Source organism: Theobroma umbraticum, unplaced genomic scaffold, assembly GCF_002168275.2.
Source record: "Theobroma umbraticum cultivar Fairchild unplaced genomic scaffold, ASM216827v3 scaffold_95.0, whole genome shotgun sequence".
NCBI lineage: Eukaryota > Viridiplantae > Streptophyta > Magnoliopsida > Malvales > Malvaceae > Theobroma > Theobroma umbraticum.
The window spans coordinates 9,045,133-9,055,536 of NW_018397257.1; the positions used below are offsets into that span (position 1 = coordinate 9,045,133).

The 10,404-nt window shown below is 39.0% G+C and overlaps 2 protein-coding genes across 2 annotated transcripts; one reads left to right on the forward strand and one right to left on the reverse strand.

Annotated features, from left to right (window-relative positions):
- Positions 1-731: 731 nt before the first annotated feature.
- Positions 732-4,999, forward strand: LOC110413032 (asparagine synthetase [glutamine-hydrolyzing] 1). The gene is made up of 13 exons (XM_021423750.2): positions 732-1,016; positions 1,723-1,861; positions 2,077-2,172; positions 2,270-2,411; positions 2,525-2,715; positions 2,838-2,999; positions 3,090-3,170; positions 3,262-3,483; positions 3,581-3,715; positions 3,830-3,910; positions 3,995-4,081; positions 4,251-4,358; positions 4,463-4,999. The coding sequence occupies exons 1-13, from the start codon at positions 937-939 to the stop codon at positions 4,691-4,693; spliced, it is 1,755 nt and encodes a 584-aa protein (XP_021279425.1). The 5' UTR covers positions 732-936; the 3' UTR covers positions 4,694-4,999.
- A 603-nt stretch (positions 5,000-5,602) lies between these two features.
- On the reverse strand, positions 5,603-9,202 carry PMR5 (Pmr5/Cas1p GDSL/SGNH-like acyl-esterase family protein (DUF828)). The gene is made up of 5 exons (XM_021423751.2): positions 8,667-9,202; positions 8,381-8,552; positions 7,482-7,660; positions 7,234-7,392; positions 5,603-5,987 (listed from the first exon to the last, which is right to left on the reverse strand). Exons 1-5 carry the CDS (start codon positions 9,005-9,007, stop codon positions 5,654-5,656), a joined length of 1,185 nt encoding a protein of 394 aa, XP_021279426.1. The 5' UTR covers positions 9,008-9,202; the 3' UTR covers positions 5,603-5,653.
- Positions 9,203-10,404: the final 1,202 nt, after the last annotated feature.

Sequence of the window (10,404 nt, forward strand, 5' to 3'; positions counted from 1 at the left end):
GAAAGGGTATAATAATTCCAACCCAAAATAGTTTAGTGTGGGATTTTAACATCTTGTTATACTATTGGTCGATTATTTCAACAAGAAAAAAAAAGAAGACAAAAATAAATGGACCATCAAATGAATATTCCAAAGTGGCAATATTTAATTTTATAATTTTAAAATATTTTTGTCATGATCTTTTATTTGTTTATTGATACGCGATGATTCGTTCACCAATTTCTCAATAATTGCTTGGCTTATGTAAGCTGAAATCGCATTTTTATTAAAAAGAATTAAAATATAATTTACTTGGAAAGTTACGTATTGTATTGTTAATTATTTTAGATATCTAGTGAATTGATAATGGATTTTGATGATACGCCTTGATCGTATCTCAAGTCAAACGAATCAACGGCCTAGGTTGCATCGCCAGAACTAAGAAACATAAAATTTCATGTCAGCTATGAGATCCAGTTTATGGTGACACGTGGACGGTTGAAAAAAATGAGGGGGGCACAATAATTTTGACTATGTACGCTGCTGCTGAGTCAGAAATTGGAAATGGATAAAGCTCTAACCGTGAAAACTGGGGGAACGGTCAAAAAGCAACAGTAAAAACCAACCACGTGAGACCACGTGGCGAGAGGAGAGCGGTGGACCAGAAGAAGTGACGAAGCGGTGTCGTTTGGGGGCTTCACCTGAAGTTTTGCAACTATAAATACGTGGCGTTTGATGATCTCTAAAGCACAGCTACGTGTTGGCTTCCCCTGTTTACACTCCCCTGTTTTCTCTGTTTCGTTGCTCTGCAAAAACCTTCTTCCTCGTCTCTGTTCTTTTATCCTTTTGTTTTTGAAGGATTTTAAGACTACCCATTAGTTTAGTTTAGTTCTTGTTCTTGCAAAAAAAAAAAAAAACGGAAAAAAGGTGTCTGCGAGTGTTTATTATTGAAAGAAAATGTGTGGGATTTTAGCAGTTTTGGGTTGTTCTGATGATTCTCAAGCAAAAAGGGTTCGAGTACTGGAGCTTTCCCGCAGGCAATAATCTTTTCTTTCCACCTTTCGGCCTCTCTTTTTGGTCTCTACTCTTAGCTTTTGATGTTTGTGTTTTTAAAAGGTTGCATAAAATTTTTCAAATAGGTTTAAATAATGACAAGCTTTTTGAGTTTTGTTGCGTGCAATGTAAAGAAAAAGAGTACGGTGATATAAGGTTTTTGTGTTTTTAATCCCTTGATTGTAAAGTTGAAAGCTCAAGGTAAAAAGTATAGACGCATTTTTATGTCGCATATTTCGGTTATGATGAATTTCAACCTGGAACATGGTCTTGAATTCTTGATCATCATAAGGTGGATAGCTTATATGGAAAATTTCCACCTTGAGAGGGTGCCAGAAACTTTTTTTTTTCTTAACTTGGTCTTGGTCGTGAATTCTTGATCATCATCATTTTTGTTTGCAATTTGCACAAGGACTATGGAGATGGAGGCGAGAGCAAGCCAAGCTCTGTCAAGAATCTTGAAGCAGGGAAAAAACAAAAGAGTGGGAGAGTCTATATTTGAGATTCTAATTCAATCAGATAATGAAGACAAGCATAAAAAATTTCCATTTAGATTTATCGCTTATAAGTTAGTCATGTGGGCCATAATTTAACAATTATTTGGAGAAAAATATAGTAATATTTCTACAAGAAATATGATGGAGTTAGAACAATCAGATGAAATAACTATACTACTACTCTTTTCAACAGGCTGAAGCACCGTGGTCCTGACTGGAGTGGGCTGTACCAACATGGAGACTGTTATCTGGCCCATCAACGCCTTGCCATCATTGATCCTGCTTCCGGTGACCAACCTCTCTTCAATGAAGACAAAAGTGTTGTTGTCACGGTAGCCCTCTAAGATTTTTTTTGTTTTCTTATTTTCCCATTTTCACCCTATATCACATGGGCCTTAGTCGAGACAAGTGGCTCTGCCCTATGTGCCTTCAAAATGGAAAAACCCCAAAGACTTTGGGATGTTGGAATAATTGTTATTTATTTGTTACTTATCGGTCATGAAGCAAAGTTACTAACAAAGAAAAAAAAATATGTGCTGACAACCAGGTGAATGGAGAGATTTACAACCATGAAGAACTGAGGAAGAAGTTGGCAAACCACAAGTTCAGAACTGGCAGTGATTGTGATGTTATTGCCCATCTGGTAATTCGATTCATTCGATTTTTGGTCAAGTTTTGTTTTTTGTAAATTTTTGCTCTAACAAGTGTAAATTGTTCTTTAAATTTGTACTATATTCTAGTATGAGGAGTATGGGGAAGACTTTGTGGACATGTTGGATGGAATCTTCTCATTTGTGCTGCTGGATACCCGTGACAACAGTTTTATTGTTGCACGTGATGCTATTGGGGTCACCTCCCTCTATTTTGGCTGGGGACTTGATGGTATTATCTTCTTGCTTTCTCAAATAGTAATTCTTTTGCGTGGATTTATAGCTGTCTAAATTGTGGTTGAAAATTGGTTTTTTCTAAATTTTTTTTCTACTTGTTATGTTCAGGTTCGGTTTGGATATCTTCGGAATTGAAAGGTTTGAATGATGACTGTGAACACTTTGAGACCTTTCCTCCTGGCCATTTGTACTCCAGCAAATTAGGAGGATTTAGGAGATGGTACAACCCACCATGGTTCTCTGAGGCCATTCCATCAGTTCCATATGACCCTCTTGTTCTCAGACGTGCATTTGAAAATGTAAGATTGATGAATTGCAGCCTGAGAAATATTTGACACTTACAAGACTAAGCAAAGAATTTTTTTTTTTCTTTTATTTTTGTGTAATTATAGCTTATTGGTCGGATTCAATATATTTGCAGGCCGTGATCAAAAGGCTGATGACCGATGTGCCTTTTGGAGTTCTGTTATCCGGAGGGCTTGATTCATCATTGGTTGCTTCTATCACAGCTCGGTACTTGGCTGGTACCAAGGCTGCCAAACATTGGGGAACACAGCTCCATTCTTTCTGCATCGGCCTAGAGGTAAGTCCTACTGGTATAGGATGAAACCTTGAAGTACAGCTTTAAAGGATTTAATTGGTCCTTAAAACCTGTTTCACAATTTGTCTGCAGGGTTCACCAGACCTGAAAGCTGCAAGGGAGGTTGCAGACTATCTGGGCACTGTTCATCATGAGTTTCACTTCACTGTTCAAGTATATTGACAGAATATTTAGTAATAGTTTTAATTAAAGAATTGTGGTCTAATAATTCTAGAACAAGCTAAATTTCTCTCTAATGTGGCAGGATGGAATTGATGCCATCGAAGATGTCATATACCATATTGAAACCTATGACGTGACCACAATCAGGGCAAGCACTCCTATGTTTCTGATGTCACGAAAGATCAAGTCACTAGGAGTGAAGATGGTTATTTCTGGTGAAGGCTCTGATGAGATTTTTGGTGGATATTTGTACTTCCACAAGGCACCAAATAAGGAAGAATTCCACCGTGAAACATGCCGCAAGGTAATAGATTATCTTACTAGGCGCTTTACTTATCAGCAAGAGGAGTTAGGATAGATGGGTATAACCAAAATTGGTCTGTTTTGATACTTTTGTGTAGATCAAGGCCCTCCACCAGTATGATTGCTTGAGAGCTAACAAAGCAACATCTGCATGGGGATTGGAGGCTCGAGTCCCCTTCTTAGACAAAGAATTTATCAGTGTTGCCATGGCTATAGACCCTGAATCGAAGTTGGTACGTACTTAAACGAGCATTTCTCTTAAAGGAGAAAAGTATATTTGTTCCTGGAATTGCTTGGTTTATTCTTCCACAGACTTATCAAGAATGCTCCTCTATTTTTTGAATCAGATCAATAAGGATCAAGGACGCATTGAGAAGTGGGTTCTTAGAAGGGCCTTTGATGACGAAGAGCGTCCCTACCTGCCAAAGGTGATTTAGAATCTTTTGTTGTCTTTGGTATTTGTGAACTAATTAAGTACCCAACTAACATGTCCTGTTTAATATACCCTCCAGCACATCCTGTACAGACAGAAAGAACAGTTTAGTGATGGTGTTGGTTATAGTTGGATCGATGGTCTCAAAGCCCATGCTGCCCAACACGTAAATATCCTTCTACTTCCTTTTATTGTCTTTCTTTTCCCCTCAAATTTTTTTGCAGTTTCCGTTAGTCTATTGTATATTTAATAACCATATATCATTTCCATTTGGAATCTGGAAGTTTAAGTAGACTAACTTGAGGACCAAATAATTCTCACCTTATACTTTTCAGGTGACGGATAAAATGATGCTTAATGCTTCTTACATCTTCCCTCACAACACCCCTACTACAAAAGAAGCCTACTACTACAGGATGATTTTTGAGAGGTTCTTCCCTCAGGTGATTATCTAAATTTCGCTGTTCGAATACATTTATATATGTTTTTAACTTTCTCAGCAGTACTGATGACTAAAGTGATCATCCTCCTTTGCCTGGTCTAACAGAACTCCGCTAGATTGACTGTCCCTGGAGGAGCTAGTGTAGCATGCAGCACTGCTAAAGCTGTTGAGTGGGATGCTGCCTGGAAGAACAACCTTGACCCTTCAGGCAGGGCTGCCTTGGGGGTCCATCTCTCCGCTTATGACGCAGAGACAACTCTGAGCAACGTGCCATCCAAGGTTATTGATAGTATACCAAGGATGATGGAACTTCCAGGGGTTGCCATACAAAGTTAGTGCCTGCCGACTGGAGGGAAGCTGAATGTGTGAATCTAATAATTAAGAGTAGGGTTTGTGGCATATCCATGCAACTTCAGAATGCTCTGTTGTATACGATAGGCGAAGTGTACGAGTACTATAATATTTTGTGGCCGTCTGATCATCTTTTCTTATCATCAACCTGCTGTTGTTTTTGCTTTTGCAGTGGAAGTTAATCATTAATTGAGAATCTTCCCTGTTGTTCTTATCATGTGCGAAAGCTTGAGCTGTTCCCATCTATAAGTTGCAATATGAAATGTGAAATCTGTTCTTATGTTTTGCTTATTATGGCCTTTGCCCAAAAACTAAATTAGTCTGTTGTTATTCTAGCTGCGTTTTTCACATCCAGAAATCTTGTCCCCACAAGGCTGTAATGTCAATTAGCACAGTCATTCAATAATTCGACAAGAAATATGCTGTCCCTACTAGTTTAATGGAGCATTACCCAGTCTAAATTCTTGAAGCTAATATTGGACTTGACTGGAGGAACTGTAGTGAGCATCATTATTGAGTTTCCTGTGGGTGGAGGGGGATGATTCAAGGAAGTTTGTCTAAGACCGAGCCGAGCAATTGGCAGTGAGGCAACTCCAAGAAGTAGGACCTCTAAGGGCCCAAACTGGCCCACAAAAGGGTCCAAGAAACAACTTAAAAAGAGCCTTCTTTCCTTTTCCTCCCGTCTTGGCTCACCTATCTAGTGATAATGGACTGGCAACATTATAGCCTCAAAGACACCATCAGGAGAATAAAGACGAAATAAGTGGCCTTATTTCTCTTTAGAAACAGTATGTGTTACTTTACAACAGAGGCTACACTAAACCTTGACTAAACGGAGAGGAGAGATACTATAGATGCAGAGTAAAGTGCATTTTTGCACCCTCTGCAAACCTATAATCAAAATTAGTAATAATTAATTATAAAATGAAGAATACCACATACAATCTAATAGAACAATACCGTATAGAATAGTTCATTCCAGGTATCAGGCAACCCAGGAAGGCACCAATGGCTACAATCAGCTGACCGGTCCGGGTTAGCCCTCTGAACAGGGCTTAAATCACCACTGTAAATTGAAGGGTGCCCATCTTTCCTAAGCTCAGAAAGCATGGTTATGTCCAACAAATATGCAGGGAAGTGAATTTCCCTAATGGCTTCATCCACCACTCTCATCTGGTCAGGGTATGTGACGGGGTGCGTGGTTCCAGTCATTGGCGTCGTTTCTCCATAACAGTTTTTCGTGGAGGCCACTGTTGCTCCAGCACTCCATTCACTTGGACTGTCAATGAAATTCCGTCAAGATCATTGAATTTTGAATGGCAGTAAACCAACTAGCAAGTCATATTAATCATGTGACACTAAATGCAAGTTATCTTAACACCTCCGGGAGTCTTGTAATGAGACAGTATATATGTTTACATCTACTCCAAAAATCCAGTCCCAGATCAAAGAGGATTTTTTTGGAATGTGAAAAGTAATTTTCTTTCTGACATATCAGTTATCAGAACAGAACAATATACTCGTTCATGCATCATGTGTTTTCCGTGAGAGCCATAGGCAGTGGTCCACCGAAAAATAGCAGTGAGGCAAGGTGTGGTCGGGCATTTTGCAGGAACGTTTATAGTGATATATTTCTAAGCATTTAATAATAAAGGGTCAGTTTCCACCGACACAAAACGTTGCTCAAAAAGACACTTTCCTCACTGTATCACGAGGTTACAGTTGTTAAAAGAAAGAGAGCAGTAAAATCAGCTAAATACATTACTAGTTCTTGTACTATTAGATCTTTTTTTGGCTACAAGTACTCCTACTCTTTAATCAATGAAAGTAATTTGACTATCTCATGAAAGATGGGGAGATGGGGATGGGAAGAACTCGAGGGTAGTCTCAGTACATCAACCATCTATCATGAATTCCTCAAGGGAGGCTGGCAAAATATCTCTCGTGATAAATGGTCGAGTGAAGTTGAAGAGTGTATATAACAACACTTTGTCCTTTACTTCATGTAAACAGATGACCGACACTGATATTTTATACTGCAGTTTTTGTTTTTCTTGAAGTGTATTATTTTCCCCTTCCACATCCATGAATGACCCATCGTCCCACACCGATTTTCTTTGCAGTCCCATTCAATTATTTCCTGGTACCAGACCTAGAGCCATACTACATCACTTCTTCCCAGTTTTAAGCTATTTTTAAATAATGGTTTATAAATAGTTTGCTCAGATATCTCCAAGCTGTAATGTAACATTTATTGTAGGTGCTTACACAGTTGTAGTAATTTCAGCAAGTTGCCACAGGCTATTAGCCATTTGTTTAATCAGTCAATCTCTTCTATAAGCAATGTTCTGTTGGGATTAACCTAAGCAAACGAAAATTGAACTCAGGTTGGTGCCCTTCAGGCACCCCTACTGCACAACTCAGATTGGACGGAATTTTTAGTGCTTGGAGTCGTATTACTTTTCCACTTCCAAACACACAATTATTATTAATCAAAGACTAGATATATGAGAGAGAAGGCTTACTCGTAATGTGTAGGGGAAATGGACTGGAAAAAGACCCTGGTTCTCGTTATGTCGACATTGGTGTCAACCCAATTGGCCCATGTTCTCAGCCCTTTCTCCAAAGCAACCAAACGATCCATGTCTTGGTAATACTTACCCCCTGATTCAATCAAATCCCACCTGTCCAGATATACCTCAGGCTATTAAATTAAACAAACAAATCCCATTTTACAGTGGCATATGGTCAGAGAAATAGAAAGTTCGCCTACCCTTGGAGGGATCCTTTATGAGTCCACCAGTGGCCTGTGTTAAATAACAGCACGTCTGCCATTCGCCAGGCGTTTCCATTTCCAGCTATGTCCTCTAACTTCAGGATTCTCCTCCCTTGAACCACATCTATGTCTACCAAATATGGAGCTCGATGAAATGATATCGATAAACCATATTCCTGCATTAATTACAATTAAAACAAAATTTCAAAATCAATACACGTTTTTTAGTGCTAAATAAGGATTTTGGGGGGAAGACAAAGAGGAGTGTTAGTTTCAACTTCAAGTTTGAGCTGATTGAAATCGCGCCCTCTCGCACATGGTAAGTCACAACAACAGAGGGAAAGAGACAGACAGGCCATCCGTAATGATTTGGGATACTAAATTGAAAGAATGCCAATTTATGATGCTTGCAAGGCTAGTACTACAGTATAATTCGAGGAAAAAAACAATCTCGCTAGTGCCTTGTAGTTGGCAACAATTAACATGCCTTTGGCAAAATAATGCTCACATTGGGAACCTCAAACGTCAAATCCATCTCTGCCCCTTACCCTGCACCTTTGGTTTTGGTCTAAAATATTGCTGTAAAGACACATTACAGTGTGCTTGAAACGACTTTTTTGACCAGATTTTAAAAGCTTAAAACAAATTCTGGCTGTAAGGTAGAAAAGTGAAAAAAAAAAGAAAAACTTGTACACTAGTTCTGCAAAGAAAAATTGGGTCACAGACAGCAACCCCAAAATACAAAAGTTTCAAATAAAGTTAAGACAAAAGCAGTTGCTTCCAGCCTTCATTCCACCACCGTAGAATGCCCTTCTTTTTCTATTTTTTCAGCATTATTTTTTTTATAAGAGCTAAGGGATCGGAATAAAATGCTAACAAGGTTTCATAAGACTCACCAGGAACTTGAAGGTGGAGAGAGGATCTCCTCTGATCATCTGAGTCTGCGTTTGTGGTGCTGCAGCTGAAATCATACAAATCAAAGACTCCCATTGATTCCTTCCCAGAGAGTCACCAACAAACATCACATTTTTCTCTCTCATTTTCGACAGAAACACAAGTCCATCGAACCTGACATAAAGATACTAAAACCAAAATCATCACAATGTAAAGCATAAAAAAAAAATGGCATTGCATGTTATATATAAAAAAGAAAACTAGCAGCAGAACAAAGCTATCTGATACCTTGGAAGCTGACAATTAAGAGGCTGCCATCGATACTTCAGGTAATCAGAATCAGGTCTTCCATTCATTTGGCAGTTGAATCCTGCATCTATGATTGGACAGCTGGAATATTGGTACAATGGATAAGTATCATCACGAACCCAAGTGCCTGCAAACAATGCACAAGTACTTTGGTTTGTTTGAAACATTGGCCTTCTATGTTGTGGGTGGTTATGGTGGTTCCTCAAGCTCATTATCAGAGCTGAGGAAGCTGTGTCGGATTGAAACAAAGCTAGAAAAAGAATTGTTAGACATGACTTGAAAAGATGAAATGAAAGAGATTGGGGAAAAAGAAGGGCCATTTTGCAGAGCCTATAAGAGAAATGATATTGAAAGAGAAAAAAGCCAAAAAAGAAAAGAGGCAGAGAGAGAGAGAGAGAGAGAGAGGGAGGGGAGAGTTTGTATAGTATAATGAGAAAGTGGGGCTTTAGATATATAGTTCCTGTTAAGTTCTCAGAAAAGAGTACAGTTTTTTGTTCTGTTGTGATGCATGTGAAGTTTAGCTGAGAGGCTGCTAGGCCTTCATGTGAGTTTAAATGGAGTGTTTGCAACTTTGCGGTGGATTCGTGTTGTTTAATTTAGACCCTTTGAAACAGAGTCTCAGGCTTCCTTAATTCCTATTGGGGATTCTTGTTTGTCTGCCACTTTATCTTTGCCCATACCATGGGGTCTCCCTTTCCTAATTTCTCTCTCTTCTTGGGTTCTCTGCTAATCTGATTGTAATGAAGGGAGGTCATTGATAAAAGGAACTGGTCGGGAGATGGGCCCAAAACTGACAAAAGACCATCTAATGTCTTTTTTTTTTCTTCTTCTTACAAATATATTTTATTAGTATACATTTTGGAGATGGTCGACATAGGACTCCAACTTGGCGTGTGGCATAGGTTGTAGATGTTGGGCTCTGGTAGGCGCCATAAAGTTTGATCCTTGATCTCTCGTCCCTCTGATCATCAAAAGAGAAGAATACTTGCTGCGATGAACAAAAGCAAGATTTCCTACTTTCTATCCAACAGGGCAAATTTTTTTGGAAAAGCAAAATGTTCTTTGCTTTCCTTCATCCACATGCACAGAACATCATTCTTTAGCATTCAACCTTTTTTAGTTGATTAAACTATGGTGTGAGATTCATGTTTCATGACCATCTCCATCATCACCCATCTCTTACACATAAACATAAACTTGATGCCAGTACTATACTTTTCTTCCTTTCGTCAGCTTTCTCAATCATCCGAAGAGTTCATCAGAGTGATGAAAGGAAAAATTTAATCCCACTCTGTTTGAGTCAATTTCAAGTTCATGGTACTAGAAATTATTTGATCAGGTGGACTGCCCTTTTCAGCTAGAACTTTATGAATCCAAATTCAAATGATTTACCCGCTATGACTACTCTCATTCGTTCAAAACAAAGTTGCAACAATTAACATCAGTCATCAGTGCAGCAGTCACGAGTGACAAGACTTAAAAGAAGAAAAGTCGACGGTGATCTTGCTACTGGGCCGGTTACATAAGAGCATATAGCTGGTTGGGGGTCCAGACAGGGTTGAGTTCGGTGGCTGAAAGCCATTAATACCTCCAAAATGAATGGGCGAAAAAGTTTGTTGTGATCAATGTGAATGGTGCAAGGAAAGATTTGGAGTTGGAAACATCGCAGACTGCAGAGGTGGGTAGGGGGGCGAGGCTATGCAACAGAAGCTTCTTT

Coding starts and splice junctions, on each gene's coding strand:
- PMR5 (XM_021423751.2), bottom strand. CDS start 9,007: ATGGCCCTTCTTTTTCCCCAATCTCTTTCATTTCATCTTTTCAAGTCA. Junction 8,553..8,666: donor CTTAATTGTCAGCTTCCAAG/GTATCAGATAGC, acceptor TCTTTATGTCAG/GTTCGATGGACTTGTGTTTC. Junction 5,988..7,233: donor ATTTCCCCTACACATTACGA/GTAAGCCTTCTC, acceptor TTTCATTGACAG/TCCAAGTGAATGGAGTGCTG.
- LOC110413032 (XM_021423750.2), top strand. CDS start 937: ATGTGTGGGATTTTAGCAGTTTTGGGTTGTTCTGATGATTCTCAAGCA. Junction 1,017..1,722: donor GTACTGGAGCTTTCCCGCAG/GCAATAATCTTT, acceptor TCTTTTCAACAG/GCTGAAGCACCGTGGTCCTG. Junction 2,412..2,524: donor TTTTGGCTGGGGACTTGATG/GTATTATCTTCT, acceptor TGTTATGTTCAG/GTTCGGTTTGGATATCTTCG.